General features: G+C 39.6%; 1 protein-coding gene across 1 annotated transcript; it reads right to left on the minus strand.

Annotated features, from left to right (window-relative positions):
* Positions 1 to 237: 237 nt before the first annotated feature.
* On the minus strand, positions 238 to 14,694 carry LOC124866634 (transmembrane protease serine 9-like). Its single transcript, XM_047362511.1, has 14 exons — positions 14,573 to 14,694; positions 14,043 to 14,146; positions 13,895 to 13,974; positions 13,380 to 13,461; positions 13,123 to 13,303; positions 12,906 to 13,039; positions 12,667 to 12,825; positions 2,316 to 2,370; positions 1,786 to 1,889; positions 1,638 to 1,717; positions 1,123 to 1,204; positions 866 to 1,046; positions 649 to 782; positions 238 to 568 (listed from the first exon to the last, which is right to left on the minus strand). Exons 1-14 carry the CDS (start codon positions 14,622 to 14,624, stop codon positions 407 to 409), a joined length of 1,590 nt encoding a protein of 529 aa, XP_047218467.1. The 5' UTR covers positions 14,625 to 14,694; the 3' UTR covers positions 238 to 406.
* Positions 14,695 to 20,888: the final 6,194 nt, after the last annotated feature.

Consider the following 20,888-nt stretch of genomic DNA (forward strand, 5'->3'; position numbering starts at 1 on the left):
AGATTTTATTTCTGAAAATAACATTGATGGAAAGCATTTTCAAAATCTAAAAGATAAGCAAGGAAAGTATAAAAAAAGAAATGGCTTTTTCATTTAAAATTGTTAATCTTTTTTGCTTTAACATCAAGTATTTTTTAGATACCTTCTCAATCTTCATTACTTTCATTAAACCATTTTAAATCCTGCCAAGACAAGGGTGTTAGTTTCTTGACAACGCAAAAAAGACACAGAAACATGTTTCAGATATAAAATGTTAACATTTTATTGAAATACATTTTTGCATTTGAACACTATAGTATTGAAGTCATATTATTCCAGGTCATGTTTGGAAATAACTAATGAAACAAACAGAGTCACTTATTTTTACTGAAGTTGCCCTACTGGGTCCATCCTAGCATCTCAGCATTTAGTTGGCAGCGAGGATCTGGTCCACCCATCCTCTCAGCTCGGTGACGCGAGCGTAGACGCCTGGGATGCTGGTGGAGCAGCGCCAGCTTCCCCAGGACACAATACCCACTAGAGTCCAGACGTTGTCCTTCTCACAGACCAGAGGGCCACCAGAGTCACCCTGAAACACAGCAAACATGTTAGCCATGAAGGCACAAAGGGATCCAATCAGGTGAGACAGGTAGGTGGGCGAGGTTTCACCATGCAGGAGCTAGCTCCAGCTCCTCCAGCGCAGATCATGATATCAGAGATTTTGCTACCCCAGTACAACTTACAGTCACTGTTGGAGAGCAGAGGCAAAGCGGCCTGCTGCAGATTATTGGGAGTATTGGGAGCTGTGGGAGACAGAGGCACAGATGAACGCCTAAAACTGATCTTGGGTCAGCTGCCTGTGAGGGTTTAATAAAAAAAAAACCACCATTATAGCGGGTCAGACCCCAGCCGGAGGTCACACAGGTGGAGCCGGGGGCGAAGTAGTCAGATGACTCGGCGAGGCAGACGGGGGACACGTTGGTGCCCAGGCGGGCGGGGGTGGCCAGCTTGATGAGGGCAATATCGTTGTTTTTGGTGGAGGGGTTCCAGTTGGGGTGGTTGAACACCTGAAGGAGCAGAAGTGGTCAATTGGGGCGCGGGCCTTTGTTTCTGAAAACTGATTGGCTGAAGGTTTCTGCTTACCTGGGCAGGCTTCAGCACCTGGACATCTTCATTGGAATAGTAGCTCTTGTCGTGCTCTCCAGCGATAACCCGGTGGTAGGTCCTGACGGGAAACATGAAAACACATTGAACACATGATGGCAATACAACAAAATATAAACATAGTAAGAATACAATGGAAACACATCAATATAACACATCATATAAACAAAACACAATAAAAACATGGTGGGAATACAGCCAAATAAAAATATGGACTGAAAACAGGACTTAAACAATAAGAATGAAAACATGACAAAACCCCAATTAAATTGGAAAATATCTTATAAACTATAATTCCCAGTTACAGCACTGCCTTTTGGCCGACCGCAATGAGAACATTTGACCGGAGATATAAGCCCTGCTGCATGAAACAGCACAATTAATCTGAACAGGACTCTGTTTAAAGAAATAAAAGTAGTAGAATGATTTATTTCTGGGGTCTGGGAATCACTAGGAATCACAAATGGTTGTTGGTTCCATGTTTGTGTACGTACGTGACGTTACAGTGAGCAGCGGTCACCACCCAGTACTCGTTGATCAGGGATCCTCCACAGAAGTGGAAGCCGTTAGATTGCTGCGGAGACAGAAACAGAGGTCAGGCTATGAGAAAGAACAGGAAGCTGTACGTCTCTGCTGACTCACCTGCAGAGACACCTGCCAGGGCCAGGAGTGGGGCACCGCTTCTTCGCCATTCACAATGCGGGCATAGCCAGTCACGCGGGGAGGGGTGGCAGGGACACCGCAGCCTAAGCAAAGGACAGGAAGGAGATTTTAAAGGACTATTTTGCTGTTTCAAGGTATTGTTTTATAGTCATTCAATGTTTAATCCACCAATCATGTCTGAGCTCATCTGAGTCTCTACAGGGGTTGAGATCTTTTCTTGTTCCTGTTTGTCCATGATATGAGCTGCTGAATTATTTTACAGTTAAAGTTCAGAAGCTAAAACAACCATTAGTCCGTTTTATATGAATGTGCTGCTCAGTCTGCACAGTTAATCAATCTAAGAGGCAGGTCAGTGCACTCTGCTGCCCTCTGCTGATCATCTTTTATAACTGCTTATAACAACATTTTTAAGAGCTCTATTTTACATCATAAACCAGTGTAAGTTTACACAGGTCCAGTAAAGCTGCAGTTTGAACTAGATTGAAGCTCATTTCAAATTCAAGACTTACCATAGGCGGTGCTGATGAATGCAAGGCTGGAAACGATCCAGAGGATGGCCATGGTTTAGATCATGACGACGATTTGACACTGCAATTTTATGCTGAAGGCCAAAAGGCAGTAGCTATAGTTTTCACATTTTTTCTGTTGTCACTGAGTGACCTCTGTTTGTTCAGTGTAAAAAGATAACTACTCTTCAGCTAAAGATTATTAGAATAAAAACTAAAAACAGAATCAAGATTAGATTTAATATTAATTTATTCTCTAAAGAATTATGAAGCAACAAGAAACAAAAGAAAATGAGAAGAAACACCTTAGAAACAACAACAAACAACTAATTTAATTAATAATAAAAAAAACGTTTAAAATAGAGAAAAAAAACTTTTCTAAACTGAATGAAATATAATATTTATTAGGAGTTTATCTGTCTTTCTGTGGCCTAAAGAAAGGGTTTTGATTCTAACACCTACTTTAAAGAAAAATAATACCAACTTTTAAAACCAGTCCTGATCTGGCAGCTTCAGCACCAGAACCGGCAACATAGAACTGAACAGAGCCATACAGTGTATGTCATTCTTGGGTTGACCTCAGAGCTGAGAAACAGATTTTCCTAAACCATGTCTCAGACTCAGCGAGACCTTTTTAACCGGCTCACTATAGAGAGAATTATGAAACCCATTCAATTCAATTCAGTTTTATTTATATAGCCGCCAATTCACAACACAGGTTGTCTCAAGGCACTTCAGAAAAGTCAGGTTCATACATTCCAATTAATCCTAACCATTGAACAGTGCAGGCAGAGTTAGTTATTTATTCAAATTGGATAAAAAGTTTTTCTATCTAAGGAAACCCAGCAGATTGCATTCAGTCAGTGACTTGCAGCATTCCCTCCTCCCAGATGAGCATGTAGAGACAGTGGACAGTCACAGGTGTGTACTTTGCAGCAATCCCTCATACTGAGCATGCATGTAGCGACAGTGGAGAGGAAAAACTCCCTTTTAACAGGAAGAAACCTCCAGCAGAACCAGAACCAGGCTCAGTGTGAGCGGCCATCTGCCACGACCGACTGGGGGTTTGAGAGAACAGAGCAGAGACACAAAGAGAACAAAGAAGCACTGATCCAGGAGTACTTTCTATGGGATGGAAAAGTAAATGTTAATGGATGTAGCTCCTTTAGTTGTTTCATCTAGAAAGAAAGAACAGATAAACTCTGAGCCAGTTTTCAAGGTTAGAGTCTGAAAGAGAGCACATAGAGTTAGTCATAGTAGACGCTCAGTCAGCAGCCATGTCTAGGAGAGAGGAAGGGTTAAACACTGAAAGACAGGGCCAAGTGGATCATCTGTAGAAGGTGAGCATTAAGTTGTTGCCAGCAGAAGCTCGGACGATTCCCCTCTCCAGAAAGGTGTCACAGGTAGACACAGAGTCAGGCCAGGTGTAGCTTCTAGGAAGAGAAAAGAGAGAACAAAGTTAAAAGCTGAAATAACAGCAAATAATGCAAAATTGGAGAGTAGTGTGAGAATGTAGCGAAGAGGGTGAAAGTGGTCATTATGTCCTCCAGCAGCCTAAGCCTATAGCAGCATAACTACAGAGATAGCTCAGGATAAACTAAGCCACTCTAACTATAAGCTTTATCAAAAAGGAAAGTTTTAAGCCTAGCCTTAAAAGTAGACAGGGTGTCTGCCTCACGGACTAAAACTGGGAGCTGGTTCCACAGGAGAGGAGCCTGATAACTAAAGGATCTGCCTCCCATTCTATTTCTAGAGACTCTAAGAACCACCAGTAAACCTGCAGTCTGAGAACAAAGTGCTCTGTTAGGAACATATGGAACAATCAGATCTCTGATGTATGATGGAGCTAGATCATTAAGGGCTTTATATATAAGGAGGATAATTTTAAATTATATTCTGGATTTAACAGGGAACCAATGAAGGGGAGCTAAAATAGGAGAAATATGATCTCTCTTTTTAATTTTCATCAGAACTCTTGCTGCGAGATTTTGGATCAGCTGAAGGCTTTTAACTGCATTTTGTGGACATCCTGATAGTAAAGAATTACCATAGTCCAGCCTTGAAGTAACAAATGCATGGACTTGTTTATCAGCGTCACTCCTGGACAGGATATTTCTAATTTTGGCAATGTTCCGGAGATGAAAGAAAGAAATCCTAGAAACCTGTTTAATATGGGATTTAAATGACATGTCCTGGTCAAAATTAACACCAAGGGTTTTACTTTATTAACGGAGGTCAATTTAATGCCATCCAGGTTAAATGATTTACTAAGCAGTTTCTTTTTTAAAGACTCCGGTCCAAAGACGACAACTTCTGTCTTGTCTGAATTTAGAAGCAGAAAATTTAAAGTCATCCAAGTTTTTATATCTTCAAGACATGCGTGTAGTCTATCTAACTGATTGGGTTCATCAAGATTTATGGATAAGTAAAGCTGAGTATCATCAGCGTAACAGTGAAAATGTATTCTATGCTGCCTGATAATTTGACCAATTGGAAGCATATATATAGTAAAGAGAATTGGCCCAAGTACTGAACCCTGTGGTACTCCACAATTAACCCTGGAGTTTAAAGGTGATTTATCATTTACATGAACAAACTGGAATCTGTCAGACAAATAAGATTTAAACCAGCCTAGCGCTGTTCCCCTGATCCCTACAGCATATTCCAGCCTTTCTAAGAGAATTTTGTGATCGACTGGATCAAATGCAGCACTGAGATCTAACAGAACCAGAACAGACACAAGTCCATTATCTGAGGCCATAAGAATATCATTAGTGATCTTCAGCAAAGCTGTTTCAGTGCTATGATGAGCTCTGAAGCCTGACTGAAACTCTTCAAACCGGTCCTTGCTGTATAAATGTTCACACATTTGATTAGCAACTATTTTCTCAAGAATTTTAGATAAGAATGGAAGATTGGATATAGGTCTGAAATTTTTCAAGTGATCTCGATCAAGCGAAGGTTTCTTAAGCAAAGATTTAATTACAGCTACCTTAAAAGCCTGTGGTACATATCCATTTACTAAAGATAGTTTAATCATATCTAGAATGGAGCTGGTAATCAGAGGGAACACTTCCTTAAATAAATTGGTTGGGATTGGGTCTAACATACAAGTTGAAGGTTTAGATGAAGCTAATATTTCTGATAACTCAGGAAGTTCCACAGGATCAAAACAGTCCAAACACAAATCAGGTTCTGCAGTTACTTCCAATGTTGTCTCACTTGCTGAGGATAAAGTAATCATCTTCGGGAGTATGTCAAAGATTTTATTTTTAATAGAATCAATTGTATTTAAGAAGAATCCCATAAAGTCATGACTGCTAAGAGCTAAGGGAATGGATGGCTCAACAGAGCTATGACTCTGTGTAAGTTTAGCAACTGTACTAAAGAGAAACCTAGGATTATTCTTGTTCTTTCTATTAATGATGAGAAATAAGCTGTTCTCGCTTGGCGAAGTGTGAACAGTAGGCTATTTTTCCAGATTAAATAGGAATCCTCAAGGTGTGTAGAGCGCTATTTTCTCTACAATTTTCTAACACTGTGCTTTAAAGTACGCAGCTCTGACTTAAACCAGGGAGCTAGCCTCCTATGAATAATTACCTTCTTTTTCAAGGTGGCTGCATTGTCTAATGCACCACGATATGATGGAGTTGTTGATTATATCAACAAGAGAATCAATTTGTGAAGGGGAAGAAACAAAATTATTGCCCTCCATTGTGCTTTTCTGTGATAATGAGGAAATCAAAAGTGGAACCGATTCTTTAAATGTTACAGCATCGCCTGATAATGATCTACTATAATGACATTTTCTTTCAGCTGTGGGGTACTCTGTTAAATTAAACTCAAAAGTTATTAAAAAGTGGCCAGACAGGACAGGGTTATGAGAAAATATTGTTATGTATTTACACTCAATGCCATATGTCAGGACAAGGTCCAGAGAATGAAGACAAAGATGGGTATGTTTGTTAATGTTTTGAGCAAAGCCAATGAGTCTAAGATAGCATTAAACGCTATATTTAGGCTATCACTTCCAGTGTCAACATGAATGTTAAAATCCCCCACTATAATAACCTTATCTGTATTTAACACTAAATCAGATAAAAGGTCTGAAAACTGATCTAAAAATTGAGAGTAAGGGCCTGGTGGACGGTACCAATCAACAAACAGAAGAGGTTTTAGTGCTTTGGAATTTGGATGAGGAAAACTAAGGTTTAAAATTCAAAAGAGTTGTAGCTATTGATTGGTCTGGGACTAATCAATAAATCAGAGTGAAAGATGGTTGCTACTCCTCCTCCTCGCCCAGTATTTCGAGGAATGTGAACATTTTAATAATTAGTGGGAGTTGACTCATTTATAATAACATAATCCTCTTGCTGCACCCAGGTTTCTGTGAGGCAAAATAAATCAATCTGACTGTTACAAATCAGGTCACTAACTAGCAATGTCTTTGAAGAGAGAGATCTTATGTTCAGTAAGCCACATTTAATAGTTTTATTTTTTCTTTTTAGTCTGAGTTGTGTTTATTTTTATGAGATTTTCCTGATTTCCTCCTTTTAGATTATTTTTTAATCTATTCAATTTTGGCCGTAGGCGAGACACTGTCTTAATAGGGTGATGGATGGGTAGCAGTACAGAAGCTGCAGAGAGGAGTGTTAAACTACGACCCTGCTTCCTGGTCTGAACCCTGGGATGTCAGAGTTCTGGAGAACTAATAAATTTGGCCAGATTCCTAGAAAGAAGAGCTGCTCCATCCAAAGTGGGATGGATGGCGTCTCTCCGGATCAGACCAGGTTTTCCCCAAAATGTTCGACAATTATCAATGTAGCCCACATCGTTTTCTGACTCCATCAGCTTTGAAGGTTTAGAAATAGATCTTATGAAAGTTTTCTAAATTTCTGAATAAATAAAAGATTATTCATACAGGAAGACATTTGACGTATCAACACCTGGTTTCTTCTCTGACAGATCTTTTCTGACTCTGCTCTTCCAACCATCAGCACATGTAGGTGGACTGGTTGCCATAGAGACTGAGCCAACGCCTGATGATCTGCATGATGAACCGGATCATTTTTTTCATTCTGACACAAAAACAAACCCTACAGCGAATCATCAGAGAGGATGAGGAGGAAGAACATAATTATTATTGATCACTTGGAGTTTATCTGTTTCATCGCCTGATGTTTAGAGAAATATGGCAAAGACAGTGTACGCCTCAGTGTACTTCCTAGATCAAAAATAGACAAGAAGTATATTTAAAACACTTATTTTTAATTAAACGGGATCCGCCAGGGGAGACGGAGTTAAGGAAACTGAAGTAGAGTTCACAGCACTCGTACACTCCGTGGGAAGTGAGCGGAGGGTGAAGCTGGAGTTACGTTGGAGGGGGAAGCTGGAGTTACGTTGGAGGGTGGACAGGTCTGCAGGAGGAGTACGCTTGTCGTAGAGTAGCATAGGTCCAGTGAAAGATTGAAGATTGCTCGGTCCTGGAGGGTACGCAGAATCCAGACAGGTAATACAAAAGCTCCAAGCGCTAGAGGAACGATTCGAGGGTCGTCGCACAAACAGGTTACAGATACCACATAGGCTCAACACTCAGGCGACGAGTAGCAGGCAGCCACGGCTTAAGTAGCGTACACAGCAATCAGAAGATGGAAAACACCTGTCCACGTTCCTCCTGTAGCTTCGACACCCACTGCTGGACGAATAAGGTTAGCAGAAAGCAAAAAACAGACAGGCTCCCAGAACCCGACATTTTTTAATAAATGTTTTTCTCAATAATTAACTGAATTTCATCTGTTGACAACAGAAACATTAAATATCTTCTCATGATAATCTGATAACTTTCATTAATTCTCTGCCTGGATCCTGGATGTTTCATAGTGAAACCTATTGAAGTGGGTGTAACATCAGGAGATGGACTGAATCCAGGTTGTGTCTGCTCCGTCTCTGCTGCAGGTTCCTCCGTGTCTCGGGTCTCTAAAAGAAACACCACATTTTTCTCTCCTCTGAGGTGTCATCAGAAACAAAACAACCCTGCACGCTGACTCTGGTCCTCCCCACAGTCTGTTCCCACTGGGTTTAAGCAACATTACAGTCATATGATAACGGGTCTCATGGTGTTCACCATCTAGATCCCAAAAAACAATTACATTCTGACAATATCTGTGATGCTCACGTTCTTTTAAAGTCCGAATCTGGGTCTCTGCAGAGCAAATGTGGAATATTCTGACTCTTTTGGACCACATCGGACCACATTGATAGAAGATCATATCACAGTAGCACAACTCCACCGCAGGTATTGTGATAAACATGAACTTTGATAGCATCCTATCTCTAAGGTCAAATAAGTTGATGGATCCATCGTTGCCCGCAACAGCAAGCTTAACTATTCTCTAAACATCTTCAACGAGGTTTAATTTAGACGACTCGGAGGATTTTCTAGCATCAACTGCATGTGTAAGACTTAAATCCCGACTTCAACTAGGCCACACCTTCATGTCTTTTCATTTGAGGCATGCCCAAATGGACTTGCTGGTGTGCTTCAGATTAATGTCAATTAAATTCAGTTCTGTTTATTTACATTACTATTTATTAAATCAGAAAAATTCTTTAATTGTGCTACTATGTATTTTATTTTCTCACTTTTACCTCTTTTTGTCTCGATATCGTCTTGTTTTTATTCTGGCATCTAAAGCACTTTAAGCACTGTCTGGACTGTTGAAAAGTGCTATATAAATAATTGTTGATTGAACTAATCACATTGTGTTTTTATGCATCACATTAGGGAAAAAAGGTGCAAAAAAACTGATATACATAAAGGATATTTTAAGCATGGTTTAAGTGGGATTCACATCCCTCTTTGCCATGTGTTTTTCAATGCATCACACAAGATTAGGGCTAGATGAGACCTTTATGCTGTGTTTCCAACTGCAAGGGGTGATGCAGTTAGTAACACAGCATAAAGGTCTTTGGTAAAGGCTACAGTCCTTGATGCAGCCGTCGCAGGCTCGGGTCCCAGCCCGTTGACCTTTGCTGCATGCCTTCCTTTCTCTCTCCACCTCATTTTCTGTTGGTCAACTAACAAAATATAGGCCACTAGTGCCACAAGATGTAAAAGTAAATCAATCGACTGAGGATGCAGTTCAAATACCCAAGGGCACACCCCAACCATCCCTCCAATCCAGAAGCACCCATTAAACCTGACTCTGTGACTGGCCTCCACAGAGTCCTGCCTTTAACCTTATTAAACACATTTGGGATAAATTAGAATGGAGGCTGCAGTTCTAGTGGCCTCATTTAACTATGAACACTCTCAGAAGCTCTTAAGCCCAACGGACCCACCGGTGGGTACAGTTGCGACACCGTTTTTTTCTCCACCTCTAAAATCACGTCAAACACAGCTGTTTTTTTGTTTTTTTTTCATAAATCCCGAACAAGAGGAGGCTTAATGTGTATAAAACAACTCATCAAATGAGTTTCACAAAACATTCAGTTTTACAGTGTTGGAATTATGAATCTGACAATTTTATTTAATATTTAATATTAATATTTCATCAAATATTTCGGTCTGTTTAGGGTTATCCTGTGAATACCAGCCCAGTAAGGCGGTGGTATCAGGACAAAATAGAAATGTGTGAGACGAGCTCTGACATTATTGAACAGCATAAACTCTGCACACATGGAATGAATTCACATACTTTCTTAAAATACAAGAATGTATTAACAAAAATAAGTCAACTCAAAGTCAAACATATTTCAATCAACAAACTCTTTACTATGCGAAAACAATTCAACTAAACTACCAAGCAGAATTAAAGAATAAAGACTAATGGGTTATGTACAATATAAACAAGTTGATTAAAGATGATTGGAAATTATGACCAAAAGAGTGATGCAACATTACCATGCAATGTTTATGTTTGAGAACCAAGGATTATCTTGAAGAATCTGGAAATGAAGTTAAATTAGTCTTGGAACTAATTTAGGAAATAATCAGCAAACATTTAGACAACCAATCACAATGTAAGATCAGATAAAATATTATTTTAATAAAATAATGTTTTACATAATGATCTGTTGAATAAAACAAACCTTCTGGATGACTAATTCTCATCGGTGTCTCATTAGCTGCCTTTATTTATTAAAATAATATTTAAAGAAATATTATTAAGGGAATATTTTGGAAAAGAGCCAAATCTTTCTGGAGAAATGGGGCTTAATGGTGTTTACTTAGTTATCAAATCTAGTAAATGATGTTCAGGGACTATTATTCCCTAGCTTGAAAACGAACAACCTTTCTGTTAAATACTCTTTAGTAGCAGCACGTGTTCTCACCGGTTAGCAGTTAAGCTAACAAAGAAGCTAATAGCTTAGCACCAGAATCAACACATACCTTTAAAATACCAGGGTTAATAAAAGGGTTAAAATGCATGAGCGCGGACGGCGCGTTATGATCAATGTTCTGTTTAAAAATCACCCTTTAAATAAAGCTTGTCTTAACTTTAAAAACACACAAACACAGAACACAACCAGGGCACGTGTGCTGCAGATAGCCTGCTAACACTAAGGTAGCCGAGTTTCACACAAACAAAACTTCATAGAATGAAAAACGTTCAGGTCATTTCATCCTAACTGTTATTCTGCCCAAACCTAACCTCATGAACTGTGGTAAGTAATGTTGTCCAAAAGACGATGAAGTTTGAAGAATGTATCCACAGTGAACAAAGGGTTAGCTTCCCGCTAAACTCCAGCTGTGGATGAAGAACGGCTCATTGTCCACCAACTTCACTACATGATGATGCGGTCTCTGTTGTCTTCCTTCCAGACTGGGAGACCGCTCCACTCGGCTTCATAGAGACCGCTTCTCTGTAGGGAACTTCTCTGGGACAATTTGCTTCTGCAGGCCTCAGAAAGAAAGTAAGCAAATCTTACACCTTAATTTCCCCGTTCATGAATGAAAATACCAGATACACAAACAGTATTTCATTCGTACTTATCTTTACATATGATTGATGATCGTATGGCTTCCTTGGATCCAGTTGAAGAGTTTATGTCTGTTTGCCAGCAAAAAGACATCAGCGCGCGTGTCTCCCCTATCCCGATGATCACCGGTGGAAGAGGGCGGATGTAGCAACAGCTGTGCTTTTATTTGGGTAGTGGCGTCACAGGAAGTCCGCAGTTATCCCGTTTCCTGGCTGTGCCGGAAGAATGGTTAATGCACGCTATTTTTAAAGTTTCAGAATAGGTGGAAATTGCTTCTAAAATCTCTTAAGTGGCTTAACATGTTGAATCAATTCTGCAAAGAAGAGTGGGCCAGACTTCCTCCACAGTGATGTGAAAGACTCATATCCAATTCAGTCAGATGACTCATGTTTTAATGTTTAAATACACCTTCATTAGCCAGTGTAGTATAATATAATATAATCACTCCACATGCAGGCTGCTCAACATGTCATGGAGGGAGGACTGATCTCTACCCACTGAACATCTCTTCCACATATCAAGAAGATGGAACCAGGCAGAAGTTGGCAGCAGGACCAGCAGCAGGACCAGAGCAGGACATGTAAAATCGAGGTTTTACATCTAAAATAAACCACCCAATTCATTATTATATGCTTTATTTTTCTGCAGGGTGTGAGAAAGGTCTCGTGTGAAGCAGCAGTTCACTTATTACAAACTCCTAACGACAGCTGTTGCTTCCAAGGGCGGCACAACCAGTTAGTTTAGGGGTAAATTATTTCCACGTGCTTGGAAAGCTTTTCCCATAATCAATGAAATCCCCATTTCAAAACATTTAAGTGGGACCAGCAGCAAAACAAGAAGAAGTGTGTAGGGGGTAAATAGTTTTAAACAGCAGTGTATTTTATTTGGGGTAGATTTATAGAACTGAAAGAAACTGGCAAAAGTCACAGAAAAATAGGTTAAAAATATCAAGAAAATGAAAGCAGATTTTATTTCTGAAAATAACATTGATGGAAAGCATTTTCAAAATCTAAAAGATAAGCAAGGAAAGTATAAAAAAAGAAATGGCTTTTTCATTTAAAATTGTTAATCTTTTTTGCTTTAACATCAAGTATTTTTTAGATACCTTCTCAATCTTCATTACTTTCATTAAACCATTTTAAATCCTGCCAAGACAAGGGTGTTAGTTTCTTGACAACGCAAAAAAGACACAGAAACATGTTTCAGATATAAAATGTTAACATTTTATTGAAATACATTTTTGCATTTGAACACTATAGTATTGAAGTCATATTATTCCAGGTCATGTTTGGAAATAACTAATGAAACAAACAGAGTCACTTATTTTTACTGAAGTTGCCCTACTGGCTCCATCCTAGCATCTCAGCATTTAGTTGGCAGCGAGGATCTGGTCCACCCATCCTCTCAGCTCGGTGACGCGAGCGTAGACGCCTGGGATGCTGGTGGAGCAGCGCCAGCTTCCCCAGGACACAATACCCACTAGAGTCCAGACGTTGTCCTTCTCACAGACCAGAGGGCCACCAGAGTCACCCTGAAACACAGCAAACATGTTAGCCATGAAGGCACAAAGGGATCCAATCAGGTGAGACAGGTAGGTGGGCGAGGTTTCACCATGCAGGAGCTAGCTCCAGCTCCTCCAGCGCAGATCATGATATCAGAGATTTTGCTACCCCAGTACAACTTACAGTCACTGTTGGAGAGCAGAGGCAAAGCGGCCTGCTGCAGGTTATTGGGAGTATTGGGAGCTGTGGGAGACAGAGGCACAGATGAACACCTAAAACTGATCTTGGGTCAGCTGCCTGTGAGGGTTTAATAAAAAAAAAACCACCATTATAGCGGGTCAGACCCCAGCCGGAGGTCACACAGGTGGAGCCGGGGGCGAAGTAGTCAGATGACTCGGCGAGGCAGACGGGGGACACGTTGGTGCCCAGGCGGGCGGGGGTGGCCAGCTTGATGAGGGCAATATCGTTGTTTTTGGTGGAGGGGTTCCAGTTGGGGTGGTTGAACACCTGAAGGAGCAGAAGTGGTCAATTGGGGCGCGGGCCTTTGTTTCTGAAAACTGATTGGCTGAAGGTTTCTGCTTACCTGGGCAGGCTTCAGCACCTGGACATCTTCATTGGAATAGTAGCTCTTGTCGTGCTCTCCAGCGATAACCCGGTGGTAGGTCCTGACGGGAAACATGAAAACACATTGAACACATGATGGCAATACAACAAAATATAAACATAGTAAGAATACAATGGAAACACATCAATATAACACATCATATAAACAAAACACAATAAAAACATGGTGGGAATACAGCCAAATAAAAAAATGGACTGAAAACAGGACTTAAACAATAAGAATGAAAACATGACAAAACCCCAATTAAATTGGAAAATATCTTATAAACTATAATTCCCAGTTACAGCACTGCCTTTTGGCCGACCGCAATGAGAACATTTGACCGGAGATATAAGCCCTGCTGCATGAAACAGCACAATTAATCTGAACAGGACTCTGTTTAAAGAAATAAAAGTAGTAGAATGATTTATTTCTGGGGTCTGGGAATCACTAGGAATCACAAATGGTTGTTGGTTCCATGTTTGTGTACGTACGTGACGTTACAGTGAGCAGCGGTCACCACCCAGTACTCGTTGATCAGGGATCCTCCACAGAAGTGGAAGCCGTTAGATTGCTGCGGAGACAGAAACAGAGGTCAGGCTATGAGAAAGAACAGGAAGCTGTACGTCTCTGCTGACTCACCTGCAGAGACACCTGCCAGGGCCAGGAGTGGGGCACCGCTTCTTCGCCATTCACAATGCGGGCATAGCCAGTCACGCGGGGAGGGGTGGCAGGGACACCGCAGCCTAAGCAAAGGACAGGAAGGAGATTTTAAAGGACTATTTTGCTGTTTCAAGGTATTGTTTTATAGTCATTCAATGTTTAATCCACCAATCATGTCTGAACTCATCTGAGTCTCTACAGGGGTTGAGATCTTTTCTTGTTCCTGTTTGTCCATGATATGAGCTGCTGAATTATTTTACAGTTAAAGTTCAGAAGCTAAAACAACCATTAGTCAGTTTTATATGAATGTGCTGCTCAGTCTGCACAGTTAATCAATCTAAGAGGCAGGTCAGTGCACTCTGCTGCCCTCTGCTGATCATCTTTTATAACTGCTTATAACAACATTTTTAAGAGCTCTATTTTACATCATAAACCAGTGTAAGTTTACACAGGTCCAGTAAAGCTGCAGTTTGAACTAGATTGAAGCTCATTTCAAATTCAAGACTTACCATAGGCGGTGCTGATGAATGCAAGGCTGGAAACGATCCAGAGGATGGCCATGGTTTAGATCATGACGACGATTTGACACTGCAATTTTATGCTGAAGGCCAAAAGGCAGTAGCTATAGTTTTCACATTTTTTCTGTTGTCACTGAGTGACCTCTGTTTGTTCAGTGTAAAAAGATAACTACTCTTCAGCTAAAGATTATTAGAATAAAAACTAAAAACAGAATCAAGATTAGATTTAATATTAATTTATTCTCTAAAGAATTATGAAGCAACAAGAAACAAAAGAAAATGAGAAGAAACACCTTAGAAACAACAACAAACAACTAATTTAATTAATAATAAAAAAAACGTTTAAAATAGAGAAAAAAAACTTTTCTAAACTGAATGAAATATAATATTTATTAGGAGTTTATCTGTCTTTCTGTGGCCTAAAGAAAGGGTTTTGATTCTAACACCTACTTTAAAGAAAAATAATACCAACTTTTAAAACCAGTCCTGATCTGGCAGCTTCAGCACCAGAACCGGCAACATAGAACTGAACAGAGCCATACAGTGTATGTCATTCTTGGGTTGACCTCAGAGCTGAGAAACAGATTTTCCTAAACCATGTCTCAGACTCAGCGAGACCTTTTTAACCGGCTCACTATAGAGAGAATTATGAAACCCATTCAATTCAATTCAGTTTTATTTATATAGCCGCCAATTCACAACACAGGTTGTCTCAAGGCACTTCAGAAAAGTCAGGTTCATACATTCCAATTAATCCTAATCATTGAACAGTGCAGGCAGAGTTAGTTATTTATTCAAATTGGATAAAAAGTTTTTCTATCTAAGGAAACCCAGCAGATTGCATCCAGTCAGTGACTTGCAGCATTCCCTCCTCCTGGATGAGTATGTAGAGACAGTGGACAGTCACTGGTGTTGACTTTGCAGCAATCCCTCATACTGAGCATGCATGTAGCGACAGTGGAGAGGAAAAACTCCCTTTTAACAGGAAGAAACCTCCAGCAGAACCAGAACCAGGCTCAGTGTGAGTGGCCATCTGCCACGACCGACTGGGGGTTGAGAGAACAGAGCAGAGACACAAAGAGAACAAAGAAGCACTGATCCAGGAGTCCTTTCTATGGGAAGGAAAAGTAAATGTTAATGGATGTATCTCCTTTAGTTGTTTCATCTAGAAAGAAAGAACAGATAAACTCTGAGCCAGAGTCTGAAAGAGAGCATATAGAGTTAGTTACAGTAGACGCTTAGTCAGCAGCCATGTCTAGGAGAGAGGAAGGGTTAAACACTAAAAGACAGGGCCAAGTGGATCATCTGTAGAAGGTGAGCATTAAGTTGTTGCCAGCAGAAGCTCGGACGACTCCCCTCTCCAGAAAGGTGTCACAGGTAGACACAGAGTCAGTCCAGTTGTAGCTTCTAGGAAGAGAAAAGAGAGAACAAAGTTAAAAGCTGAAATAACAGCAAATAATGCAAAATTAGAGAGTAGTGTGAGAATGTAGCGAAGAGGGTGAAAGTGGTCATTATGTCCTCCAGCAGCCTAAGCCAATAGCAGCATAACTACCGAGATAGCTCAGGATAAACTAAGCCACTCTAACTATAAGCTTTATCAAAAAGGAAAGTTTTAAGCCTAGCCTTAAAAGTAGACAGGGTGTCTGCCTCACGGACTAAAACTGGGAGCTAGTTCCACAGGAGAGGAGCCTGATAACTAAAGTATCTGCCTCCCATTCTACTTCTAGAGACTCTAAGAACCACCAGTAAACCTGCAGTCTGAGAACAAAGTGCTCTGTTAGGAACATATGGAACAATCAGATCTCTGATGTATGATGGAGCTAGATCATTAAGGGCTTTATATATGAGGAGGATAATTTTAAATTATATTCTGGATTTAACAGGGAGGCAATGAAGGGAAGCTAAAATAGGAGAAATATGATCTCTCTTTTTAATTTTCATCAGAACTCTTGCTGCGAGATTTTGGATCAGCTGAAGGCTTTTAACTGCATTGTGTGGACATCCTGATAGTAACAAATTACAATAGTCCAGCCTTGAAGTGACAAATGCATGGACTAGATTTTGAGCGTCACTCCTGGATAGGATATTTCTAATTTTGGCAATATTCCGGAGATGAAAGAAAGAAATCCTAGAAACCTATTTAATATGGCATTTAAATGACATGTCCAGGTCTAAAATAATACCAAGGGTTTTACTTTATTAACGGAGGTCAATTTAATGCCATCCAGGTTAAGTGATTGACTAAGCAGTTTCTTTTTTAAAGACTCCGGTCCAAAGACGACAACTTCTGTCTTGTCTGAATTTAGAAGCAGAAAATTTAAAGTCATCCAAGTTTTTATATCTTCAAGACATGCTTGTAGTCTATCTAACTGGTTGGGCTCATCAGGATTTATGGATAAGAAAAGATGAGTATCATCAGCGTAACAGTGAAAATTTATTCTATGCTGCCTGATAATTTGACCAATTGGAAGCATATATATAGTAAAGAGAATTGGCCCAAGTACTGAACCCTGTGGTACTCCACAATTAACCCTGGAGTTTAAAGATGATTTATCATTTACATGAACAAACTGGAATCTGTCAGACAAATAAGATTTAAACCAGCCTAGCGCTGTTCCCCTGATCCCTACAGCATATTCCAGCCTTTTTAAGAGACTATTATAATCGACTGTATCAAATGCAGCACTGAGATCTAACAGAACCAGAACAGACACAAGTCCATTATCTGAGGCCATAAGAATATCATTAGTGACCTTCAGCAAAGCTGTTTCAGTGCTATGATGAGCTCTGAAGCCTGACTGAAACTCTTCAAACAGGTCATTTCTGTGTAAATGCTCACACATTTGATTAGCAACAATTCTCTCAAGAATTTTAGATAAGAATGGAAGATTGGATATAGGTCTGAAATTTTTCAAGTCATCTCGATCAAGCGAAGGTTTCTTGAGTAAAGGTTTAATTACAGCTACCTTAAAAGCCTGTGGTACATATCCATTTACTAAAGATAGATTAATCATATCTAGAACGGAGCTGGTAATCAGAGGGAACACTTCCTTAAATAATTTGGTTGGGATTGGGTCTAACATACAAGTTGAAGGTTTAGATGAAGCTAATATTTCTGATAACTTAGGAAGCTTCACAGGATCAAAACAGTCCAAACACAAATCAGGTTCTGCAGTTATTTCCAATGTTGTCTCACTTGCTGAGGATAAAGTAATCATCTTCGGGAGTATGTCAAAGATTTTATTTTTAATAGAATCAATTGTATTTAAGAAGAATCCCATAAAGTCATGACTGCTAAGAGCTAAGGGAATGGATGGCTCAACAGAGCTATGACTCTGTGTAAGTTTAGCAACTGTACTAAAGAGAAACCTAGGATTATTCTTGTTCTTTCTATTAATGATGAGAAATAAGCTGTTCTGGCTTGGCGAAGTGTGAACAGTAGGCTATTTTTCCAGATTAAATAGGAATCCTCAAGGTGTGTAGAGCGCTATTTTCTCTACAATTTTCTAACATTGTGCTTTAAAGTACGCAGCTCTGAATTAAACCAGGGAGCTAGCCTCCTATGAATAATTACCTTCTTTTTAAAGGGGGCTGCATTGTCTAATGCACCACGATATGATGGAGTAAAACTATCAACAAGAGAATCAATTTATGAAGGGGAAGAAACAAAATTATGGCCCTCCATTGTGCTTTTCTGTGATAATGAGGAAATCAAAAGTGGAACCGATTCTTTAAATGTTACAGCATCGCCTGATAATGATCTACTATAATGAAATTTTCTTTCAGTTGTGGGGTACTCTGTTAAATTAAACTCAAAAGTTATTAAAAAGTGGCCAGACAGGACAGGGTTATGAGAAAATATTGTTATGTCTTTACACTCAATGCCATATGTCAGGACAAGGTCCAGAGAATGAAGACAAAGATGGGTATGTTTGTTAATGTTTTGAGCAAAACCAATGAGTCTAAGATAGCATTAAACGCTATATTTAGGCTATCACTTCCAGTGTCTACATGAATGTTAAAATCCCCCACTATAATAACCTTATCTGTATTTAACACTAAATCAGATAAAAGGTCTGAAAACTGATCTAAAAATTGAGGGTAAGGGCCTGGTGGACGGTACCAATCAACAAACAGAAGAGGTTTAAGTGCTTTGCAATTTGGATGAGGAAAACTAAGGTTTAAAATTCAAAAGAGTTGTAGCTATTGATTGGTCTGGGACTAATCAATAAATCAGAGTGAAAGATGGTTGCTACTCCTCCTCCTCGCCCAGTATTTCGAGGAATGTGAACATTTTAATAATTAGTGGGAGTTGACTCATTTATAATAACATAATCCTCTTGCTGCACCCAGGTTTCTGTGAGGCAAAATAAATCAATCTGATTGTTACAAATCAGGTCACTAACTAGCAATGTCTTTGAAGAGAGAGATCTTATGTTCAGTAAGCCACATTTAATTGTTTTATTTTTTCTTTTTAGTCTGAGTTGTGTTTACTTTTATGAGATTTTCCTGATTTCCTCCTTTTAGATTATTTTTTAATCTATTCAATTTTGGCCGTGGGCGAGACACTGTCTCAATAGGGTGATGGATGGGTAGCAGTACAGAAGCTGCAGAGAGGAGTGTTAAACTACGACCCTGCTTCCTGGTCTGAACCCTGGGTTGTCAGAGTTCTGGAGAACTAATAAATTTGGCCAGATTCCTAGAAAGAAGAGCTGCTCCATCCAAAGTGGGATGGATGGCGTCTCTCCGGATCAGACCAGGTTTTCCCCAAAATGTTCGCCAATTATCAATGTAACCCACATCGTTTTCTGACTCCATCAGCTATGAAGGTTTAGAAATAGATCTTATGAAAGTTTTCTAAATTTCTGAATAAATAAAAGATTATTCATACAGGAAGACATTTGACGTATCAACACCTGGTTTCTTCTCTGACAGATCTTTTCTGACTCTGCTCTTCCAACCATCAGCACATGTAGGTGGACTGGTTGCCATAGAGACTGAGCCAACACCTGATGATCTGCATGATGAATCGGATCATTTATTTCATTCTGACACAAAAACAAACCCTACAGCGAATCATCATAGAGGATGAGGAGGAAGAACATAATTATTATTGATCACTTGGAGTTTATCTGTTTCATCGCCTGATGTTTAGAGGAATATGGCAAAGACAGTGTACGCTTCAGTGTACTTCCTAGATCAAAAATAGACAAGAAGTATATCCCTAACCCTATCCCGATGATCACCGGTGGAAGAGGGCGGATGTAGCAACAGCTGTGCTTTTATTTGGGTAGTGGCGTCACAGGAAGTCCGCAGTTATCCCGTTTCCTGGCTGTGCCGGAAGAATGGTTAATGCACGCTATTTTGAAAGTTCCAGAATAGGTGGAAATTGCTTCTAAAATCTCTTAGGTGGCTTAACATGTTGAATCAATTCTGCAAAGAAGAGTGGGCCAGATTCCTCCACAGTGATGTTAAAGACTCATGTCCAATTCAGTCAGATGACTCGTGTTTTAATGTTTAAATACACCTTCATTAACCAGTGTAGTATAATATAATATAATCACTCCACATGCAGGCTGCTCAACATCTCATGGAGGGAGAACTGATCTCTACCCACTGAACATCTCTTCCACATATCAAGAAGATGGAACCAGGCAGAAGTTGGCAGCAGGACCAGCGCAGGACATGTAAAATCGAGGTTTTACAGCTAAAATAAACCACCCAATTCATTATTATATGCTTTATTTTTCTGCAGGGTGTGAGAAAGGTCTCGTGTGAAGCAGCAGTTCACTTATTACAAACTCCTAACGACAGCTGTTGCTTCCAAGGGCGGCACAACCAGTTAGTTTAGGGGTAAATTATTTCCACGTGCTTGGAAAGCTTTTCCCATAATCAATGAAATCCCCATTTCAAAACATTTAAGTGGGACCAGCAGTAAAACAAGAAGAAGTGTGTAGGGGGTAAATAGTTTTAAACAGCAGTGTATTTTATTTGGGGTAGATTTATAGAACTGAAAGAAACTGGCAAAAGTCACAGAAAAATAGGTTAAAAATATCAAGAAAATAAAAGCAGGTTTTATTTCTGAATATAACATTGATGGAAAGCATTTTCAAAATCTGAAAGTTAAGCAAGGAAAGTATAAAAAAAGAAATGGCTTTTTCATTTAAAATTGTTAATCTTTTTTGCTTTAACATCAAGTATTTTTTAGATACCTTCTCAATCTTCATTACTTTCATTAAACCATTTTAAATCCTGCCAAGACAAGGGTGTTAGTTTCTTGACAACGCAAAAAAGACACAGAAACATG

Source organism: Girardinichthys multiradiatus, chromosome 4 (assembly GCF_021462225.1).
Source record: "Girardinichthys multiradiatus isolate DD_20200921_A chromosome 4, DD_fGirMul_XY1, whole genome shotgun sequence".
NCBI lineage: Eukaryota > Metazoa > Chordata > Actinopteri > Cyprinodontiformes > Goodeidae > Girardinichthys > Girardinichthys multiradiatus.